The sequence below is a fragment of the Oncorhynchus clarkii genome, chromosome 2 (genome assembly GCF_045791955.1).
Source record: "Oncorhynchus clarkii lewisi isolate Uvic-CL-2024 chromosome 2, UVic_Ocla_1.0, whole genome shotgun sequence".
NCBI classification, from domain to species: Eukaryota; Metazoa; Chordata; class Actinopteri; order Salmoniformes; family Salmonidae; genus Oncorhynchus; species Oncorhynchus clarkii.
In genome coordinates this window covers 7,616,763-7,640,795 of record NC_092148.1, presented here as the reverse complement: position 1 = coordinate 7,640,795, position 24,033 = coordinate 7,616,763, and the positions used below count along the sequence as shown (strand labels likewise).

At 44.9% G+C, this 24,033-nt stretch overlaps 1 protein-coding gene across 1 annotated transcript in view; it reads right to left on the bottom strand.

The window, feature by feature from the left end:
* Window positions 1-6,490: 6,490 nt before the first annotated feature.
* LOC139419052 (serine/threonine-protein kinase Nek11-like) overlaps window positions 6,491-24,033 on the bottom strand; it is a 76,468-nt gene continuing 58,925 nt past the window's right edge. Inside the window, exons 14-16 of the mRNA XM_071168932.1 lie at window positions 18,294-18,354; window positions 14,902-14,998; window positions 6,491-6,728 (exon numbers count right to left, since the gene is read on the bottom strand). Of these exons, the coding sequence (XP_071025033.1) occupies window positions 6,491-6,728; window positions 14,902-14,998; window positions 18,294-18,354 (396 nt within the window). The remainder of the gene's footprint in view (window positions 6,729-14,901; window positions 14,999-18,293; window positions 18,355-24,033) is intronic.

The window sequence follows — 24,033 nt, the reverse complement described above, 5'->3', positions numbered from 1 at the left end:
GAGATGCAGACAGACAGAGGGATAGAGACCACTGGGTCAGTGTTATAGACTACTTGCTGAAATAGAGATGCAGACAGACAGAGGGATAGAGACCACTGGGTCAGTGTTATAGACTACCTGCTGAAATAGAGATGCAGACAGACAGAGGGATAGAGACCACTGGGTCAGTGTTATAGACTACCTGCTGAAATAGAGATGCAGACAGACAGAGGGATAGAGACCACTGGGTCAGTGTTATAGACTACCTGCTGAAATAGAGATGCAGACAGACAGAGGGATAGAGACCACTGGGTCAGTGTTATAGACTACCTGCTTAAATAGAGATGCAGACAGACAGAGGGATAGAGACCACTGGGTCACAGTGTTATAGACTACCTGCTGAAATAGAGATGCAGACAGACAGAGGGATAGAGACCACTGGGTCACAGTGTTATAGACTACCTGCTGAAATAGAGATGCAGACAGACAGAGGGATAGAGACCACTGGGTCACAGTGTTATAGACTACCTGCTGAAATAGAGATGCAGACAGACAGAGGGATAGAGACCACTGGGTCACAGTGTTATAGACTACCTGCTGAAATAGAGATGCAGACAGACAGATGGATAGAGACCACTGGGTCACAGTGTTATAGACTACCTGCTGAAATAGAGATGCAGACAGACAGAGGGATAGAGACCACTGGGTCAGTGTTATAGACTACTTGCTGAAATAGAGATGCAGACAGACAGAGAGATAGAGAACACTGGGTGCTCAGTGTTATAGACTACCTGCTGAAATAGAGATGCAGACAGACAGAGGGATAGAGACCACTGGGTCAGTGTTATAGACTACCTGCTGAAATAGAGATGCCGACAGACAGAGGGATGGAGACCACTGGGTCATCAGTGTTATAGACTACCTGCTGAAATAGAGATGCCGACAGACAGAGGGATGGAGACCACTGGGTACTCAGTGTTATAGACTACCTGCTGTGTATATGATGGTGTGGGCTGGGGGGAGGGTATGAAGACAATTACAGAAGAGATAACAAAGTTCTTCCTCCATTGTTTTGCTCCACATATTTTTCCTCCTCCTATCTGTCCCTAAAGGTTCCATCAAGGCACAGCAGCAATAAGGTTGTGATGTTGGTCTCCACCTATCTGTCCCTAAAGGTTCCATCAAGGCACAGCAGCAATAAGGTTGTGATGTTGGTCTACACCTATCTGTCCCTAAAGGGTCCATCAAGGCACAGCAGCAATAAGGTTGTGATGTTGGTCTCCACCTATCTGTCCCTAAAGACTCCATCAAGTCACAGCAGCAATAAGGTTGTGATTTTGGTCTCCACCTATCTGTCCCTAAAGGTTCCATCAAGGCACAGCAGCAATAAGGTTGTGATTTTGGTCTCCACCTATCTGTCCCTAAAGGTTCCATCAAGGCACAGCAGCAATAAGGTTGTGATGTTGGTCTCCACCTATCTGTCCCTAAAGGTTCCATCAAGGCACAGCAGCAATAAGGTTGTGATGTTGGTCTCCACCTATCTGTCCCTAAAGGTTCCATCAAGGCACAGCAGCAATAAGGTTGTGATGTTGGTCTTATAGGGATCGTCCACCATGTTCATCCTATAGCTACAGCTACCTCTGGTGTGAATGATTCACCCAATCACGAACCCAAATCCCCCAAGATACTGCCAATCAGTAATACATCTCGCTATTCCCCCAATCACGATCCCAAATCCCCCAAGATACCTCCAATGAGCGTTACATCCAGATCTTCCTCCAATCACAATCCCAAATCCCCCAAGATACCTCCAATCAGCATTCCATCTCTCTCTTTACCAAATCACCATCCAAATCCCCCAAGATACCTCCAATCAGCATTCCATCTCTCTCTTCACCAAATCACCATCCAAATTCCCCCAATATACCTCCAATCAGCATTACACCTGCTCTTCCTCCAATCACAATCCTAAATCCCCAAGATACCTCCAATCAGCATGACATCCTGCTCTTCCCCTATGTGTGTTGATTACCTTTTCCCTGTTGATGTTCCACCTTGGATGAAACATCTTGTGTCAAAAATGAAACAAGGTGTAAGAACCAATCAAATAGTATATTGCATTTTCTTAATTATGAGTCTGAAATATTGTTCAATCATGGTACGATGTGAGAATCTGAGAATCTGATTGAGATGTTGGTGAAATGTTTGTTGGTCGTTCACCATCGCTCCTCAGTTAAACTGTTCAACTTACAACAAACACAGTTGATGTCATGTTATCTGGTTTGTCGTGAAGATTGAAGCTGAGAAGCATATCTGGAGTTTGATCTCCCATCTCCCCCCGTCGTGCCGGGCCTTCCTCAGATCCGAGCCAGGAGTTGACTGTACAACAGAGATAACAGGAGTTTGATCTCCCATCTCCCCCCGTCGTGCCGGGCCTTCCTCAGATCCGAGCCAGGAGTTGACTGTACAACAGAGATAACAGGAGTTTGATCTCCCATCTCCCCCCGTCGTGCCGGGCCTTCCTCAGATCCGAGCCAGGAGTTGACTGTACAACAGAGATAACAGGAGTTTGATCTCCCATCTCCCCCCGTCGTGCCGGGCCTTCCTCAGATCCAAGCCAGGAGTTGACTGTACAACAGAGATAACAACAGAGATAACAGAGAATCCATACTGGCAGACAGGCAGAAGCTTCTCTCTTTTCACTGTATCTGTGTTTTTCCTACAGTGTCTAGTAGCTACACTTTGACTTGACGACTTCTTGTATATTTCATGTCCTTAAAAGTTCACATCAAAGGCTGGTGCTCAAACTCCAGATTTTCATAAATGCTTTATTGTCAAGCAAAAGGCTGTCTGTAGTACAGAGACATCTAAAAGGATGTCAGAGCACCAGGCAATGACTGTCTTCAGAAGTCATTTACTTTTAATGGCCAATATTCATACATTCTGTGCAGTTCCTTGGAGAGATAAGAGATTATGCTAATAGTATTACTATTGATGTTGGAGAGGAGAGGCCCGTACAGAAATCAGGTCTGTCTTCAGCCCAGGGGCAAGAGTAGCTATGCACACCCAGATTAATCAATACCACCTCTTATTGAAGCCATTATTCTATATGTGTCTGTAATGGGAATTATATGAGATGAGAAAGAACAAGAACTCTCTCCATGGTTGTCATCAAACAGTCAATAGTCTCTAATGAGTTTACAGAGTTCCCATTTCTGGAGAATTACAGGGCTACCAAGCATAATTCATAGTTATGTCATGTTTATGATGTGTCATGTATGCTTTGTGAACATACAGACAGGTAACATAAATCATTCCCATATTTATGTGATTGTTAAGATATTTTTGGTCTCCATATCTTGGAGCATATTTTGACGAAACCACACAACGAAAACATCAGCTTGATGATCAAGACTAATATGGTGTTACTATGGGAACTCCTGAGAGTTTCCTGGTTCACATGAAAGAGCAAAAAAAAAAAAAAAACACAAAGTGTGGAGATGAAAGGTTGGAATATACACATGAGCACACACACACACACACACAGAGAACGTATTCATCTGATAGATCAAATAGGGAAAGGGAAATCGGAAACCTAGTCAGTTGCACAACTGAATGCATTCAACCAAAATACTCCTTGCCATTACATTAATAAAGCTAATATCAAACTGCTGAGCACTGCTGATGAAAGTAAGGTCCCGATTCAATCAGATTGAGTGTTAACCTGCGTTGGCAAACACCTGCATAGCAGATGTTTTGGCGGTGTTGGAGGTGTAACTGCTGTATGAGCTGACCAATAGGTGAGCGGTTGCTCTTGTGTGTAACAAACCACTCCCCTCCTTATTATCCCTACCGCCTTAGAAGTTCAAAACGGCGATAGAGAGTGTCGGCTAATGCATGTTTTTGTCACACCCTGATCTGTTTCACCTGTCTTTGTAATTGTCTCCAACACCCTCCAGGTGTCGTTCCCATTATCCGCCATGAATTTATACCTGTGTTCTCTGTTTGCCTGTTGCCAGTTCGTCTTGTTTGTCAAGTCAACCAGCGTTTTTATTCTCAACTCCTGCCTTTCCCAGTGTAACGGCTTTCTTCCTGGGAAGGAGAGGCGGACCAAAACGCAGCGTGGTTGGAATTCATGTTCTTTAATAAGACACTTAACATAAACTAACTACAAAACAATAAATGTGAAAACCGAACACAGTCTTATCTGGTGCATAGACACAAAGACAAGAAACAACCACCCACAAATCCCAACACAAAACAAGCTACCTAAATATGGTTCCCAATCAGAGAAAATGACTAACATCTGCCTCTGATTCAGAACCATATCAGGCCAAACATAGAAATAGACAAACAAGACACACAACATAGAATGCCCACCCAGCTCACGTCCTGACCAACACTAAAACAAGGACAACACAAAATAACTATGGTCAGAACGTGACACCCAGTCTCTCTTTTTCTCACCCTCCTGGTTTTGACCCTTGCCTGTCCTGACTCTGAGCCCACCTGCCTGACCACTCTGCCTGACCCTGAGCCTGCCTGCCGTCCACAGTACAGTTGCTCCACCTCTGGTTTACTGACCCCTGCCTGCCTTGACCTGTCTATTGCCTGAGTCTTACCTTCATACCTGATAGTTTTCATGTTCATTTGGATGGGGTTATATAATAGCCTATCTGTCCAATCGAGGTGTACACAACTGAACATCACGCTTTTGAATGTTTGAACGTTGCTGCATGAACTTATAACGTTGCTGCATGGGATTTGTTAGTTTATAAAGTCAGGTACTTTTGTTGCAATAAATTGTCATATCAAGCTAACGAAATGAGCCGCTTGTGGATTTTTGACAGCTCTAACGCAGTTCCCCCTTTAACACCACAAAAACAACCACTATGTTATTCTGATAGAAACTAGCCCAAAATCTATGCACTAATATTCAATATTGATTGAATTGAATTGCTTGTTCTTCTAGATGGAAATGACAGGAAGAACAAAAAGAAAATAACTATCATGAAGTAAATGTCTGTCATCTCTGTTGATCTACTAGATCACCAACCCTGGTCTATTATGAAGTAAATGTCTCTCATCTCTGTTGATCTACTAGGTTACCAACCCTGGTCTATCATGAAGTAAATGTCTGTCATCTCTGTTGATCTACTAGGTCACCAACCCTGGTCTATCATGAAGTAAATGTCTCTCATCTCTGTTGATCTACTAGATCACCAACCCTGGTCTATCATGAAGTAAATGTCTCTCATCTCTGTTGATCTACTAGGTCACCAACCCTGGTCTATCATGAAGTAAATGTCTCATCTCTGTTGATCTACTAGGTTACCAACCCTGGTCTATCATGAAGTAAATGTCTCTCATCTCTGTTGATCTACTAGGTCACCAACCCTGGTCTATCATGAAGTAAATGTCTGTCATCTCTGTTGATCTACTAGGTTACCAACCCTGGTCTATCATGAAGTAAATGTCTGTCATCTCTGTTGATCTACTAGGTCACCAACCCTGGTCTATCATGAAGTAAATGTCTCTCATCTCTGTTGATCTACTAGGTCACCAACCCTGGTCTATCATGAAGTAAATGTCTGTCATCTCTGTTGATCTACTAGGTCACCAACCCTGGTCTATCATGAAGTAAATGTCTCTCATCTCTGTTGATCTACTAGGTCACCAACCCTGGTCTATCATGAAGTAAATGTCTGTCATCTCTGTTGATCTACTAGGTCACCAACCCTGGTCTATCATGAAGTAAATGTCTCTCATCTCTGTTGATCTACTAGGTCACCAACCCTGGTCTATTATGAAGTAAATGTCTCTCATCTCTGTTGATCTACTAGGTCACCAACCCTGGTCTATCATGAAGTAAATGTCTGTCATCTCTGTTGATCTACTAGGTCACCAACCCTGGTCTATCATGAAGTAAATGTCTGTCATCTCTGTTGATCTACTAGGTCACCAACCCTGGTCTATTATGAAGTAAATGTCTCTCATCTCTGTTGATCTACTAGGTCACCAACCCTGGTCTATCATGAAGTAAATGTCTCTCATCTCTGTTGATCTACTAGGTCACCAACCCTGGTCTATCATGAAGTAAATGTCTCTCATCTCTGTTGATCTACTAGGTCACCAACCCTGGTCTATCATGAAGTAAATGTCTGTCATCTCTGTTGATCTACTAGGTCACCAACCCTGGTCTATCATGAAGTAAATGTCTGTCATCTCTGTTGATCTACTAGGTCACCAACCCTGGTCTATCATGAAGTAAATGTCTGTCATCTCTGTTGATCTACTAGGTCACCAACCCTGGTCTATCATGAAGTAAATGTCTGTCATCTCTGTTGATCTACTAGGTCACCAACCCTGGTCTATCATGAAGTAAATGTCTATCATCTATGTTGATCTACTAGGTCCCCAACCCTGGTCCTGGAGAGCAACAAGATGTGCTCTTTCTGAAATGCTTGGATAGGCAACATGATCGCAGGTTAGTCAGTGTCAGACATGTTTTTCACCGGGCTCCCTCTCCGGCTCCCTCTCCGGCTCCCTCTCCGGCTCCCTCTCTGGCTCCCTGGAGCTGCTCTTCGTAGTACAGTAGTTGGTCCACTTCAAAGCCATCACTGGGCCTCTCCACCAGGCTGCTGAGGGCCTGTCTGATGCTCCCCTCATCCTCCTGCCTCTCCCTGGCTCCCTTCAGGTAGGTATACACCCTCTGGAAGACGGTTAGACCCAGCCGACGGGACACTGACCTGGGACAGACACAGGGAGAGAGACCGGGTGTCAACTCTGTCCACTAATCACACTCATCAGCCTGACATTGGCTGACATTTTGACAGTTTAAATGTTGTCCCGGCTCTCATAACATGCTCTCTGTGTAGAGGGATTTGATGTGATAACAGGAGGCAGGATATTACATTGAACTTGTACTTCAGTGAAATATCATGCTAAACATTTGCATGGTGTGCACCGTGGGCAACCTCAAGCTAATCTTGAACAGAACCAGGACGATTGTTGCTAAAGCAGGTGAACAGACGTATCCAGACAGAATAACAGCACTTGGCATTTACATTTGAGTCATTTAGCAGACGCTCTTATCCAGAACGGCTTAAAGTAGTGAGTGCATTCATTTTTCGTACGGTTCCCCCGTGGAATTTACCCAAAACCCTGGCATTGCAAGCTCCATGCTCTATCAACAGAGCCACACAAGACCACAAATAGACCACTCTTGTACCCGTTAGCAACAAGAGTAGTCCATTTGTCCCTGTATGCTTTCACATAATGCATAATGGATGCTGTGAGAGATAGAGTATTACTATACCTGTCTGTCCAATAGAATGGAAAAAAACATAGTTATTTCATCACATGGAGACATACAGTGTCACTAGCCAGTGCTAAGCTGTCTAAGTGTCTGTGTGTGCTGTCATCAGTGGGTGTTCCGTTGCCATGGAGCTGGCAGCAGGAAAAGAGCAGGTCCATTGGGGCGGGCCTCGTGAATTTGACGAGGATGTGGGCCCAAGAAACTCCTGGTATCATATACCAAAGTCCACATCTTCCACTAGGAGACAACACAACTCCAACAGTCCAACACATCAGACACTAAATGAACCGTTTCTAATGCCCAGAGCACATAGTACTGGGTTGTCATTGGACAACTGTTAAGTGTCTATTGATATCTGTTGAGATTCACTGCATTGTTTTCTGGAGACGTCACAGTCAGAGAAAACAGACATTTAGAAAATACATCTGATCCTTCCTGTCTTCCCTGGACGCCTTTTACCAGATACTATTTCTGGAGTACTTTGGTTTGTCCAGTTATCTGATAATGGTCCTATCAGGTCTATAAATCTGGTGAAACCTCTATCCCAGAGAAATTAACCATTAGGATCTCAGATTTGACTTTATGGATGTTCTGGGGTTGTCTGGGAGAGAGGAAAGCCCAGAAGCGTAATTCAAAGTACCATCACATTTGGGGCTATATGGTATTTTCGTCTATAATGATCTTGGGGATGACCCTGGGGCCTCAGACAAAGCTTCAGATCAACAAAAATGTGTTTGGTTGGCCATAGTTTCAGAACTATTTCAGAAGGGAACCCTGCATCTTACAAATAGAGAGGTTCTCAGTCAGCAGAGAGGTTCTCAGTCAACAGAGAGGTTCTCAGTCAGCAGAGAGGTCCTCAATCAGCAGAGAGGTCTCAGTCAGCAGAGAGGTTCTCAGTCAGCAGAGAGGTTCTCAGTCAGCAGAGAGGTTCTCAGTCAGCAGAGATGTTCTCAATCAGCAGAGAGGTTCTCAATCAGCAGAGAGGTTCTCAATCAACAGAGAGGTTCTCAATCAGCAGAGAGGTCCTCAATCAGCAGAGAGGTTCTCAATCAGCAGAGAGGTCCTCAATCAGCAGAGAGGTTCTCAATCAGCAGAGAGGTTCTCAATCAACAGAGAGGTTCTCAATCAGCAGAGAGTCTGTAGCAACAGATGGGGCTATAAGTCTGTAGCAACAGATGAAATTCCAGAGCTATCCATCCTTCTTAACATTATAAGTGTCCTCAGAAGGCTGAAGTTAAGTTTAGCAATAAATGTGTAATTTAGCTTTGTCTTTTTCTTAGAGAGAATATGCAGGCCTAGCAAATGCTGTCTCATTATTATAATTCCATTCTAAGTCATCTCTGGCTTGAGGCTTCCTATGGAACAGATAGAAGATAGAAACAGCTAGGATTGTGAGAGGATTGATAGTCCTCTCTGAGGTATTGTTGCAGAGGCACAAGGGAGCCTAGTGAGTGTTAGAGTCTCTCCCTCTCTCTCTCCCCTCTCTCTCTTAACAGAAGTGTCTTGTATAGACTGAACTGGGCCTCTCTTTATATGATTTTTGGGGCAGGCATTCTGAGACACGGCAGTGAGCAGGTGGACAAATTCCAAATCTTCCTCCAGTCAAGATGAAGTGAGTGTCACCCTCTGGACGATGACTGTCTCCACCAGGCAGAACTTTCACTCTAGAGGTGGCAGCTACCACTGTGTCAGCAGGGTCTCCACTGTGTCAGCGGGGTCGCCACTGTGTCAACGGGGTCTGCACTGTGTCAGCAGGGTCTCAACTGTGTCAGCAGGGTCTCCACTGTGTCAGCAGGGTCTGCACTGTGTCAGCAGGGTCTGCACTGTGTCAGCAGGGTCTCCACTGTGTCAGCAGGGTCTCCACTGTGTCAACAGAGTCTCCACTGTGTCAACAGGGTCTGCACTGTGTCAGCAGGGTCTCCACTGTGTCAGCAGGGTCTCCACTGTGTCAACAGGGTCTCCACTGTGTCAACAGGGTCTGCACTGTGTCAGCAGGGTCTCCACTGTGTCAACAGGGTCTCCACTGTGTCAGCAGGGTCTGCACTGTGTCAGCAGGGTCTCCACTGTGTCAGCAGGGTCTCCACTGTGTCAGCAGGGTCTGCACTGTATCAGCAGGGTCTCCACTGTGTCAGCAGGGTCTCCACTGTGTCAGCAGGGTCTGCACTGTGTCAGCAGGGTCTCCACTGTGTCAGCAGGGTCTCCACTGTGTCAGCAGGGTCTCCACTGTGTCAGCAGGGTCTGCACTGTGTCAGCAGGGTCTCCACTGTGTCAGCAGGGTCTCCACTGTGTCAGCAGGGTCTCCACTGTGTCAGCAGGGTCTGCACTGTGTCAGCAGGGTCTCCACTGTAAGACTGATGATAAGAGAGGGGCCATGCGTATTGCGTACACACCAACACCCTGCATGAGTTGTCATACCCACAACTCATCTGATCGTTTACGATTGATGGAACTTTATAATGTGATTCCATTTTTGAGGCTCTGTGATAGCAGACATCTTTACTACAGAGTAGATTATTTTGGTCCCTCTCCACCATCTCCTTCTCCCTCTCTCTCCTCCTCGCTCCTCCTCTCTCCACCATCTCCTTCTACCTCTCTCTCTCCTCCATCTCCCTCTCTCTCCTCCTCACTCCTCCTCTCTCCACCATCTCCTTCTCCCTCTCTCTCTCCTCCTCTCTCCACCATCTCCTTCTCCCTCTCTCTCTCCTCCTCTCTCCACCATCTCCTTCTCCCTCTCTCTCTCCTCCTCTTTCCACCATCTCCTTCTCCCTCTCTCTCTCCTCCTCTCTCCACCATCTCCTTCTCCCTCTCTCTCTCCTCCTCTCTCCTCCATCTCCTTCTCCATCTCTCCTCTGCGCTCCTCCTCTTTCCACCATCTCATTCTCCCTCTCTCTCTCCTCCTCTCTCCTCCTCTCTCCACCATCTCCTTCTCCCTCTCTCTCCTCCTCTTTCCACCATCTCCTTCTCTCTCTCTCTCTCTCCTACTCTCTCCACCATCTCCATCTCCCTCTCTCTCCTCCTCTCTCCACCATCTCCTTCTCCCTCTTTCTCTCCTCCTCTATCCACCATCTCCTTCTCCCTCTCTCTCTCCTCCTCTTTCCACCATCTCCTTCTCCCTCTCTCTCTCCTCCTCTCTCCACCATCTCCTTCTCCCTCTCTCTCTCCTCCTCTTTCCACCATCTCCTTCTCCCTCTCTCCTCCGCGCTCCTCCTCTTTCCACCATCTCCTTCTCCCTCTCTCCTCCGCACTCCTCCTCTTTCCATCATCTCCTTCTCCCTCTCTCCCTCATCTCCCTCTCGCTCCTCCTTGCTCCTCCAACTCCTTCTCCCTCTCTCCACCATCTGTCTCCTCCTCTCTCCTCCTCTCTCCACCATCTCCATCTCCCTCTCTCTCCCCTCCTCACTCCACCATCTCCTTCTCCCTCTCTCTCCTCCTCACTCCTCCTCTCTCTACCATCTCCTTCTCCCTCTCACTCTCCTCCTCTCTCCACCATCTCCTTCTCCCTCTCTCCTCCTCGCTCCAACATCTCCTTCTCCCTCTCTCTCCTCCTCGCTCCTCCTCTCTCCACCATCTCCTTCTCCCTCTCTCTCTCCTCCTCTCTTTTCCATCTCCTTCTCCCTTTCTCTCTCCTCCTCTCTCCACCATCTCCTTCTCCCTCTCTCTCTCCTCCTCTCTCCTCCATCTCCTTCTCCCTCTCTCTCCTCCTCTCTCCACTATCTCCTTCTCCCTCTCTCTCTCCTCCTCGATCTCCTTCTCCCCCTCTCTCTCCTCCTCTCTCCTCCATCTCCTTCTCCCCCTCTCTCTCCTCCTCTCTCCTCCATGTCCTTCTCCCTCTCTCCTCTGCGCTCCTCCTCTTTCCATCATCTCCTTCTCCCTCTCTCTCCTCCTCGCTCCTCCTCTCTCCACCATCTCCTTATCACTCTCTCTCTCCTCCTCTCTCCACGATCTCCTTCTCCCTCCTCTCTCCACCATCTCCTTCTCCCTCCCTCTCTCCTCCGCACTCCTCCTCTTTCCATCATCTCCTTCTCCCTCTCTCCCTCATCTCCCTCTCTCTCCTCCTCGCTCCTCCAACTCCTTCTCCCTCTCTCCACCATCTGTCTCCTCCTCTCTCCTCCTCTCTCCACCATCTCCATCTCCCTCTCTCTCCCCTCCTCACTCCACCATCTCCTTCTCCCTCTCTCTCCTCCTCACTCCTCCTCTCTCTACCATCTCCTTCTCCCTCTCACTCTCCTCCTCTCTCCACCATCTCCTTCTCCCTCTCTCCTCCTCGCTCCAACATCTCCTTCTCCCTCTCTCTCCTCCTCGCTCCTCCTCTCTCCACCATCTCCTTCTCCCTCTCTCTCTCCTCCTCTCTTTTCCATCTCCTTCTCCCTTTCTCTCTCCTCCTCTCTCCACCATCTCCTTCTCCCTCTCTCTCTCCTCCTCTCTCCTCCATCTCCTTCTCCCTCTCTCTCCTCCTCTCTCCACTATCTCCTTCTCCCTCTCTCTCTCCTCCTCGCTCCTCCATCTCCTTCTCCCCCTCTCTCTCCTCCTCTCTCCTCCATCTCCTTCTCCCCCTCTCTCTCCTCCTCTCTCCTCCATGTCCTTCTCCCTCTCTCCTCTGCGCTCCTCCTCTTTCCATCATCTCCTTCTCCCTCTCTCTCCTCCTCGCTCCTCCTCTCTCCACCATCTCCTTATCACTCTCTCTCTCCTCCTCTCTCCACGATCTCCTTCTCCCTCCTCTCTCCACCATCTCCTTCTCCCTCTCTCTCTCCTCCTCGCTCCTCGCTCCTCCATCTCCTTCTCCCCCTCTCACTCCTCCTCTCTCCTCCATCTCCTTCTCCCTCTCTCTCCTCCTCACTACTCCATCTCCTCCTCTTCAGTTGACCTTTACAGTCCCTACATTGAGACACAACTTTGGCTCCTACATTTGTAAACAAGCGGGGACCTATTTCCTCTCTACAGAGTTGTTTTTTTCTATACACAAATTTAAATATGCAACATTCTGACTATGACTATGATGAATAACAAAAATCGGAGCCCAAATATTGAATGGTACAAAAATATTTGATCAATCAAAATGATTGTAAATAGCCCCCTGAGGAGCTGGGGAGGGCTATGGACGAGCATGTTCTCAGTACATGTTTAATAAATGTGGTATATATCTGAAAGTGAAGAGCCCTCAAAAATGTGACTAATGGTGTGTGTGCATGTGCATGTGTTTATGAGAGTTGTCAGTCAATGATGCATACTCAATCAAACACACTCTCTTTCTCTTCCGTTCTTTTGTTCTCGTTCTCTGTATCTCTTTCTTTCTCTCGCTCCCTCTCGTTCTCTTCCTCTTGTTCTCTCTCTCGTTCTCCCCTCTCGTTCTCTCGTTCTCTCTCTAACACACACAGTAAGTGGCGCTAATCAGCATCCCTCCTCCTCCTCCACCAAAACAACCCAACAGAAACTCTTGCATCAGCATCAAAGCTTACCTCTCTATTCAGCAATCAAGAAATGGCCCCCTTCTGCAGCACTTAACAACAGACAGAGGAAGTCTAAGACGGTGAGCCTGATGGATTCCCTTCACCGTAATAAAGGCCTCTTACTGAACATCTATCACAACATAATGCTGTCATAACAGGCCATGGCAGCTCATGACAACCCAGCTATCTGTTGTTGTAAATTGCAAAACGTTTTATTTGCTTACTGTGCTAGTACATTGACTTGATAGGTATAAACATTTCCCATAACACCAGAATAGGATTGTTCCAATGATAAACAGAACATTAGATTGAGGGGGGTTTGCTTTGAGCAGGTTCCCAAAGGTTCTCATGTACACAGAGTCAGACACAGTGGGCTTAAGCCTGCGTTTAGATGAGAGGTACAATCAAACATCCTGGTGCCAAGAGAGCCGTGGTGACAGATTCTGTTGCTGTAAATTGCTACCTGTTCTCCTGTCCTCCCTCCTTCCCCTCCCTTCATCCTCGCTCCCTCCACCCCCCTCTTATTCCTGGGCCTTTATGAAGCGGCAGCTCTGAGGGATCTGACAGGGTCTAATTCTCTCTCCCACAGGAATTGGGCCTCTGTTATTAATACACCAGTCTCATCATGGGAGCATGGAGCTGAGAACTCACACTGTGTGTGTGTGTGTTTAACAGAATACTACTGTCGCTGTGTGAAAAGGAAAGTGTGTCCTGCTTGACGAGTGGGGCTGTGTTTTCCAGGTAACAGCCTCTTGCAGCTTCACTTATCCCAAACTCCAAACCCATCACTTCACTTAGCCCAACCTCCAAACCCATCACTTCACTTAGCCCAAACTTCAAACCCATCACTTCACTTAGCCCAAACTCCAAACCCATCACTTCAGTTAGCCCAAACTCCAAACCCATCACTTCAGTTAGCCCAAACTTCAAACCCATCACTTCAATTAGCCCAAACTCCAAACCCATCACTTCACTTAGCCCAAACTCCAAACCCATCACTTCACTTAGCCCAAACTCCAAACCCATCACTTCACTTAACCCAAACTCCAAACCCATCACTTCACTTAGCCCAAACTCCAAACCCCATCACTTAAATTAGCCCAAACTCCAAACCCATCACTTCACTTAGCCCAAACTCCAATCCCCATCACTTCACTTAGCCCAAACTCCAACCCCCACCACTTTACTTAGCCCAAACTCCAAACCCATCACTTCACTTAGCCCAAACTCCAAACCCATCACTTCACTTAGCCCAAACGCCAAACCCACCACTTCACTTAGCCCAAACTCCAAACCCATCACTTCACTTAGCCCAAACTCCAAACCCATCACTTCACTTAGCCCAAACTCCAAACCCCATCACTTCACTTAGCCCAAACTCCATCACTTCACTTAGCCCAAACTCCAAACCCATCACTTCACTTAGCCCAAACTCCAAACCCCATCACTTCACTTAGCCCAAACTCCAAACCCATCACTTCACTTACAGTTATGTATTTATTCAGTCTCTGTCTGTCTGTGTCTGTCTGTCTGTCTGTCTGTCTGTCTGTCCGTCCGTCCGTCCGTCCGTCCGTCCGTCCGTCTGTCTGTCTGTCTGTCCAGAGAGCTGTCTGTACAGGAGAGTAGTGTTGTGGAATAGAGCTGAGGTTTGGGCCCCTGGGCCAGCAGCACCGTCAGGCCCTGCTACTCCCCTTCTCACCCTATCACACATCCACCTCACTGGGCAGACAGCAGAGGGATGGGCCCCTCTCCCACAGCTACACCAGGCTGATGTGATATCCATATTGATGTGCAGCAAAGATCGATGGATAGGACAACAAGAGGGTGGATGGATAGAGAGGCCACAGGCAGACAGGGAAACAGACTCTGCCTGGAGGTGAGATACATCCTACTTTCATTTAAAACTTCAATGCTGAGTGTATTGAACATTTTAAAGTTTGCTGTTGCCAGTATGTGCAGGGATGGAAATGAAGTTAGCCCGCTCTTTAGCTGAAGTGAATATACAGTGTTGTAGTTTCTGATCACAAGTTAGGCTTTTCACGAGATAATTAACATAATTGTTCAGAGTTAATAAATACTTTTGAGTTTATCGTCACTTAAAGAAATCAAATCAAATCAAATGTGAAGTCAGGTGAAAGGAGAGGTTCTCATACTCACTCAGTCATGCGCTGAATCCTTGTCTCAGCCATGGTGCTGTTGATGACTGGAGGCCCCATGGGGACCCACTGGCCCTCTTCTGGCACTGCTTCAGCCACTGTAGAGGAAATTGTGATTATTGGGGACACGCATGGGCAATTCATTCATTAAAAATACAGCTAAATGTAAGGCTTAAACTGATATTTTCGTATTTACATGATTTCATAATTTTGTGAGCAATCTTCTGATCTGTTTTAATATGCTCAAATTTAGTATAAAATCAAAGCAAATTCTCCTTGGTCTGTGACAATCACTTCCTACATGACAAAATATAGAAACAAAACAATAATGATCTCTGTTAGTTCAAGAGTATCCATCACAACCTCGCATCCCCCCCACACACACCACATCTGTTCTCAACGACTGTGGGATTGTGATGGTATCTCTGCCCTTGTCTATCTAATCACAGTAAATCATGCTGTGTGTCATCTTGTCTCCACTCAGATAAAATACTGCCAGAGTGCAGGGAGAGTTGTTGGTACCATTGCCATTTAGCTTGGGTTGTTTTGAGTTATTAAAAAGTAGATTTATGTAAAGAGAGCAGGGAAAGTGCATCCAAATATTTTATTTGGTGTAATCAATTACACATCCACCCACCCACACAGAGAGAGAGAGAGAGAGAGAGAGAGAGAGAGAGAGAGAGCTGTAGATGTCCTAGCCAGCGTCTTTAACCTAAAACAGAGTGATAGGTGAGAGAAGAAGACATCAACACAACACATGTTCACTTTTAGAGAAATACACAACTCATTCACATTCAGGTAAAGTAGAAACTTGATTTATTTAGCATTTTGTTTCATTGTTTGTACTGGAAAAACAGGAAAAGGTCCTGGCACACTTCCGGTCAGATGCAAATGTATTTTAATAGTAGCTGAGCTTTCGTTCAGTCGAGATTCATCTGAGCATGCCTCCAGCACCTTCACTAATCAGTTTTGGGTGTGTGGTTATTCTCTTCCTTATTTACATGAAAGTTTGAAATCATTGTCACCAAGGCAGTACTTCCACAGTGGGTTGGAAGAAAGTTTGTCATTGTATGTTTCCAGACTTATCTAGGCCAATATTAAATAAAAGCAGCTGCTGAGAGTAGAGCTTCACCACAGGTGAGCAGGCAGAGAGGCGGTGTCTAGAAGCTGCCAGTATCTGACATGAGGTTCCACGGTTCACTGGGCCAGCTAAGAGAGTGTGTGTGTGTGTGTGTGTGTGTGTGTGTGTGTGTGTGTGTGTGTGTGTGTGTGTGTGTGTGTGTGTGTGTGTGTGTGTGTGTGTGTGTGTGTGTGTGTGTGTGTGTGTGTGTGTGTGTGTGTGTGTACGTTGTGAGTGACACGGGAGATGGAGTGTGTGTGCGTGTGTGTGAATCGGAGTAAGTCATTATTTGTAAGAAGAGAGAAATACGTGAGAGGGATAGAATACATGAATAAACATGCATTCCTTTCCACTCTCTGTGGATTAAACAGGCATTCCTTTCCATTCTCTGTGGATTAAACAGGCATTCCTTTCCATTCTCTGTGGATTAAACAGGCATTCCTTTCCATTCTCTGTGGATTAAACAGGCATTCCTTTCCATTCTCTGTGGATTAAACAGGCATTCCTTTCCATTCTCTGTGGATTAAACAGGCATTCCTTTCCATTCTCTGTGGATTAAACAGGCATTCCTTTCCATTCTCTGTGGATTAAACATGCCTTCCTTTCCATTCTCTGTGGATTAAACAGGCATTCCTTTCCATTCTCTGTGGATTAAACATGCATTCCTTTCCATTCTCTGTGGATTAAACAGGCATTCCTTTCCATTCTCTGTGGATTAAACAGGCATTCCTTTCCATTCTCTGTGGATTAAACATGCATTCCTTTCCATTCTCTGTGGATTAAACAGGCATTCCTTTCCATTCTCTGTGGATTAAACAGGCATTCCTTTCCATTCTCTGTGGATTAAACAGGCATTCCTTTCCATTCTCTGTGGATTAAACAGGCATTCCTTTCCATTCTCTGTGGATTAAACATGCATTCCTTTCCACTCTCTGTGGATTAAACAGGCATTCCTTTCCATTCTCTGTGGATTAAACAGGCATTCCTTTCCACTCTCTGTGGATTAAACAGGCATTCCTTTCCATTCTCTGTGGATTAAACAGGCATTCCTTTCCATTCTCTGTGGATTAAACATGCATTAGTTTACATTCTCTGTGGATTAAACAGGCATTAGTTTACATTCTCTGTGGATTAAACATGCATTAGTTTACATTCTCTGTGGATTAAACAGGCATTAGTTTACATTCTCTGTGGATTAAACAGGCATTCCTTTCCATTCTCTGTGGATTAAACAGGCATTAGTTTACATTCTCTGTGGATTAAACAGGCATTCCTTTCCATTCTCTGTGGATTAAACATGCATTAGTTTACATTCTCTGTGGATTAAACAGGCATTCCTTTCCATTCTCTGTGGATTAAACATGCATTAGTTTACATTCTCTGTGGACACACAGGAGTAACTAGTCTGTCTGTTGTTAGTGACAGAACAGACAGTAATCTAGTGCTTGGACACACAGGAGTAACTAGTCTGTCTGTTGTTAGTGACAGAACAGACAGTAGTCTAGTGCTTGGACACACAGGAGTAACTAGTCTGTCTGTTGTTAGTGACAGAACAGACAGTAATCTCGTGCTTGGACACACAGGAGTAACTAGTCTGTCTGTTGTTAGTGACAGAACAGACAGTAATCTAGTGCTTGGACACACAGGAGTAACTAGTATGTCTGTTGTTAGTGACAGAACAGACAGTAATCTAGTGCTTGGACACACAGGAGTAACTTGAGCAATTTCTTCAAATATCAAATGGAGAACTTGAAAATAGAGGCAAAATAAGTGCTTTTTTTTTACTTGTTTAGAAAGAAGGGAGCTTGACAGGAAATGCATTGAATGGTGTTGTGGTGAGCATGCTGGACAATGAGAGAGGAGGATTTACACCTACCTATAGAACACACAACATCAACGTGTTCAACACATCAGGAGGAAGAACCCTAATAAGGTATAGAGAGGATGTAATGCAGGGAAAACATCCCAGCCCTATCCAGACATCCATACGAAGGTAAGCACATCTGATATAGCTACTCTAGCACCGGTAAACAGCAGCACAGTGAAAGACCTGATCAATGCTCCAACCAGACATGCTCTCAGCCCACCACAGGCCTTCCAGTACAGTTAATGTAGGAGTGTGTTCACGGTGTGGAAACACATCAATATCCTTAACATCGGTAGGCTGCAGCTACATCAATTACCACTGCAGAGCACTTGTAACCTGGTTTCTCACTACTCTGCTACCATTAGGACAAGTCCATCGACCCCCTGCGTGGTGTGTTCTAACTCACCGCTGAGCTCTCCTTCCAGAACCTGCTCCATGTGTCTCATCATGGCCTCCAGGTCGCTGTCCTGAGGAACAACAAAGGTCAGAGTTCACACTCAGTTATCGTTTATTATATTTACAGCAGTTTAACTTGGCATTTTGATGTAAATGACAGGGTCAAACGGTCAATACATGTGCTGGAGTATCCTGAGTATGTTTCACCGGTATAAAACAAACCTAGAGAATAATTTGAGCAGGTGTCCAAACAGTCCAACTACACACAGAGAGGTAGTGGATCTCAGGAGATGGAGGTCAGTGAGCTGAGCTGTACAACAACAACAAGCACACAGCAGCTCTCTCAGGGATTCCCCGACCCTGTCAGATATGTCAGGTAGGGGTTCCGATCCCTTCCCCCTACAGACAGCAACAGCCAATCACACTGTCTGTATAGACCCCACATCCCAGCATCCCCCTCTCTCCGTGGCCCCCAGGGCACCACACCACCACAGCACCTCTGCTGAGGAGAAATGAAGCATCAGCCATGAGACATCTTTCAGCTGTCAGATTGTCAGAAGGAGCTCCTCTCCGTGGCGTCACATGACAATTTCTCCATTGATGAGGCTCCAAGGGGCCAGGAAACAGCAGCTGCTGCATAGCCTCAGTGTGTGTTAGACCCTGGCTGGACTCTCCTGGGTACAGCATTGTGATGTGTACCACATCCATGTGACAAAGGAGGGGAAAGAGGGAGTCACCCCCGGTACCCTGCGTTACTATCATCCAACAGGACGGCGTGGAGAGACAAATGTCGCAGCACAAGCTACAAGGAGCTGGAGAAGATGAGTGAGTGTTTGGATGAAGCCACACTGGCACCATCTCAGAGGTGAGGTGAAGCGTGCAGTGCCCTACTATACAACTAATGAATCTGTGGGAAATGTGTCTTCATCTAGGAGGACAAACCTGTACAAGCAGGGAGTGCATGGTTAAGAGTGAACTAGTCTAAACCGTTTCTCCTTCACTGGATTCACTCTGACACCACCACAGCTGAACGGCTACATCCAACTACCTGCCATGTGTGGTAGCAGAATCACAATTAGTTAGGTAACATTGATAAATAAGATGTTTTATTTACATAATAATGCTTATGTGAGATATTTGTCAGTAGGATGCCTTCTTTTTGGATGATACTGTTGGCAGTTTGCAGTTATCCCTTCTCTGCTAGGGCTCAGTTACTTGGGGCCCAGAGAGGGGAGAAGTCAGGTTAGTCTTATCTGTGAATGTGTCTGTAACTATTCCTAAACCATGTGAAGGAATGGCGTGATTAAAGGGGACCAGTTAGTTGGCTCCACAATGTCTGTGTGCCAGTCACTCCTCTCCGTATTGTTGATGTATCTAGAAATGACAATTGATATATGCCATTGGATGAGGTCATGTGTTGGTACTATGTTGTACCAAGAACGAGAAGTAGAACCTCGTTTTAGGAGAGCAAACTGAACGATAATTTATAGCTAATGCTGTCTGGCTATGGGATACTCCTCTCTCAAGTAAAGTCTTCCTTTGTAATGTTCCTAAGATCTGTTATTTGTCATGTGAGTTGAGAGGGGTGTGTCTTGGCTATAAATGATACTAAGAATTGTTTTGTAAGCACTCTCAGAGAATTCATTTATAGACACTGAATTGATCTGAGAGTCACAGGGCTATGGTGAAGCTCTTATAATTAAATATGTACTTTATGATAACTCTGACTTGTGTGTGGTTTGCTCTCTCATTATTTGTTAATACAGGAAATGACCACGACACAGACTTATCTCTGGCAACACACTCATTTCCCAACTCCCAAAACTGAATTCTTCTTTTTTAGTTGCTCGCTTTGTTCTTTTCTACCTTTCTTCTTTCTCCTGTCCTTTCTCCCAACAGTGACAAATAGTTTTAATCTAGCTTGTCCTTCCTTCTCTCATGGTGCAGTGGGAAGAGATTGGGTTGCAGCCTTGAGATATCCCCTCATCTGTGTGTTGGGGGAAAGAGGGAATATATTTTTTCTCTGCAGGGGGGGGGGGTAGAATGCTGAATGAAAATCATTGCGTAACTAAATTAAGAATAAACTAGCTTCTCTCGGTTTGATGCAGTCAAGACAAGTATTATGTAATCAGATGGGATGATAAATAACTAGCAAGAAGTTAGTCTACTAGCGCGAGTTAACAGTACTTGCCATCTCTCTGTCTCTCTGTATTTCTGTGCCAGCTCCCATGCGAGTTAACAGTACTTGCCATCTCTCTGTCTCTCTCTGTGTCTCTGTCTCTCTCTGTGTCTCTGTGTCTCTCTCTGTGTCTCTCTGTATTTCTGTGTCAGCTCCCATGTCACTCACATTGCACACACAAACACACCCACACAGCCTCTCCCCTGCTCCCTAGCACCATGCTCTGTTTGTCTCCCTTCCTCTGCTCTGCCATAATAATAAAGTACCCCCCCCAAAAAAAATGTTTCTACTACTTCCCTCACTCGGATCGGACCGGACCTGGTGTGGACCGGGTGAATGTTTTAAAAATGAATTGTGTCCAGCTGGGAAAGCCCCAGGTCCATTTCAAAACAGGACCTCTAAATCCCATCAGCATTTATTCTCATCATTCAGATTATACAAATTCAAATCATGAAGTGTTTAATGTGATGTGATTTTGATTTAATTTGCATTGATGTCTCAGAGTGATTAGAGGGACAATAGAGCGCTGAGTACCAGACCATTCATTAGCAACCTGACAGCCGTTAGTGAGTTGGGTACCAGCAATGCATCAGCACCATTCATGTAGGCTTACAGGGCGCAGAATAGGAGGGGAATACCGTGACTCAGTGGCAGTAGTGGTGCATGGGTAAAATCACTGGGGAAGCCCACACCCTCAAAAAGAGCCATATTACAACCTATGTGTTGTGATAATTGTATTGTTTGCTCTATAACCTGCTAGTTCACATGCCTTGCCACAGTGATACACAGGCCTAAAGGCCGAGACCACAAGAAGACACAGTGGCAGAATAGATTCAACCACACCTTTGTTTTATCACAAATCTGAAGAGCAACCTCTGTCTAGTGAAGTCCACAAAGCATATTGCATGTACAGTAACAGACAGTTACATGACCTACAGCATGGTCAAGCAAGTTAATGTTCCCAACATTTTTGGACCACTAAACAACTATTGCTTTAGAACCACAGAGTTACCGCAAGTCACAAAGAAAACAGCCTCCACTGTTCCAGCACCATTTCAACATCATCAAATCACCTCTGCTTAGTCTAATACAGTGACAACTAAAAGATACCAAAAACAATTTAGTCCAATCAATGTAAGCTAAATATGATGTGGCTGTCCATGGTTCTGATTTGTGTGTGTGTGCGTTCATGCAAGTAGAAAAACATCTTTCATGTGGATGAAACGGTCAATCACTCTGTCATACAGTACACACTTTTATTATTTGTTGTCCTAGGCTACCTGGCTAAAATGCTTGCTCACTAGCCTAACTTCTATTCATGGTCAAAGTTAGAACTACTTCAATCTTCTTAGGGCCAGGTGTCCCGCTAGCGGGACAAATCGCTGTGGAACTGGAGAGCACACAATTCAAATAAATAGTCAGAAATATTATGGATTTTATGTACATATAAGTGTCTTATATTGGCAGAAAGCTTAAATTCTTGTTAATCTAACTGCACTGTCCGATTTACAGTAGCTATTACAGTGAAAATATGCCATGCGATTGTTTGAGATTGCACAGGTTCATACATTCACATATAACGATTAAATATTCACTTACTTTTTCATCCAAAGGGTCCCAGCTATAACATCTAGTATCGTTTTGTTAGATAAAATCCTTCTTTATATCCCTAAAAGTCCTTTTAGTCGGTGCCATCGATTTGAGTAATCCACTCGCTCAACTTGCAGAGAAAGGAATCAGAAAATCTACCCCTAAACTTTGTTTCAACAAGTCAAAATACATTTCTATTTACTCCACAGATACCCTAAAATGTAATCAAACTATAATATTTATTTCGGAAAGAAGTATGTTCAATAGGAAACTGATTTTAGCAGGTGCGTAATGTCTTCATGGCGCGCGCAAACATGAATTTCCAAGACTGTCCCTCTACTAAAACTGATATTTCTTATTCGTTTTTGAAGTTACACGCCTGAAACCTTAAACATAGACTGCTGACACCCTGTGGAAGCCATAGGAATTGCATCCAGGGAGCTATTTTACAATATGACCTTTCTCTTGCATTTCTAAGAGGATGTTCTCTCTCTCAAAAAAGGTCAGCTTGGTTTTTCTTCTACCATATCTATTGTGTTATATTCTCCTAAATTATTTTAACATTTCTACAAACTTCAAAGTGTTTTCTTTCCAATCATATGCATATCCTGGCTTCAGGGCCTGAACTACAGGCAGTTTACTTTGGGCACGTCATTCAGACCGGAAGTGGAGAAAAAAGGGGCCTGGCCCTAAGAAGTTCATTGGCCTTCTACATCTAGGTACATATTGAACTTCCATCATCTCAGGCCAGTGGCACAACAATGTATTAATTAATGGTTGGATCAGAATCACCATTATAGTCATTGGCCGGGTATGGAGAATCCTTATCTCAGTCTAGGGTTGGGCAGTATACCGTTTTTTGCGATATATCGGTACTGATGCACGGACCGGTTTGGGTTTTTACTTTACCTTCTATAACGGTATTTGAATGTTTGGTTTGTTAAAATGTTAAACACAGTGTGTAACGTCCATTTTTATAGTTTACTTCGCTACTTGAGTCATCTCTCTCCACAATGCTTTCCACACAGACCTAGCCCCGCCCCCTGTCACTCAAGGAGCGCATTTGTTTTTCCTCGTCCAGGAGACACATACAGTGTGCATGGTCAATGCAGCAAATGCAACAATGTTGACAACAATGATGCAGTTGTCACTTTGCTTCTTAATATAAATCTACTAGCATTCTATAATTACACTATTAGCTTGTGTTTCTTACATCTGCAAACAGCTAGTTTGTCTTTTCTTAGCAAGTTGTTCCTAAATCTTGTTAGCCGCAATCGCTAGCTAGCTAATAAATGTACTGAGTAAGGGCAAGCGTAATTAGCTATACAGCCTGATAATACCAGTGATGGTGTAGACCTAAATCAGCAACAGTGTCTTCTAAATTAAAGAGGTAAACGCAAAGCAAGAATATGTTGGCTACATGAAGTTGCTAAGAAAAAACATTCAATGTAGCCAAAGATAATAGGTCCCCTAGGAGTCACATTACTTCCTACCCTGTCACAATAACTCCTCCCCTTGCATTTTCATTCGCTGTCATGTCAAACAGCACCGTGCCCACTATTATATTGGAACTATATAATTTGGATAGATATTCTATTTCCATGATTCCACCAGTTAACCCAAGTGTTTTGCTCTAAATCACAAGTCAAATTGCAACATTTGGTTAAAAATAAGGCCCAGATTGCTTGCCAATATCATGCAGCCCTACGTGACAGTATGGAATGCAGTCTCAAATGCAGAAATTGATGACAATGATGACTTTTTGTGGGCTGAAGTTGAATAGAACAATATAAAACAATCAGAATGTAGAAAGACCCATTGAAATCACTCAGAATGTATGTGTTGCCACCCTAGAGTCACACACTACTCATAAAGCTCATTTAGAACTTTTATTATTCAAAAACATATAATACCGTCAATGTTTTTTAAATAACGTGATATATCATTTTGGCCATATCGCACAGCCCTATCTCAGTCCATG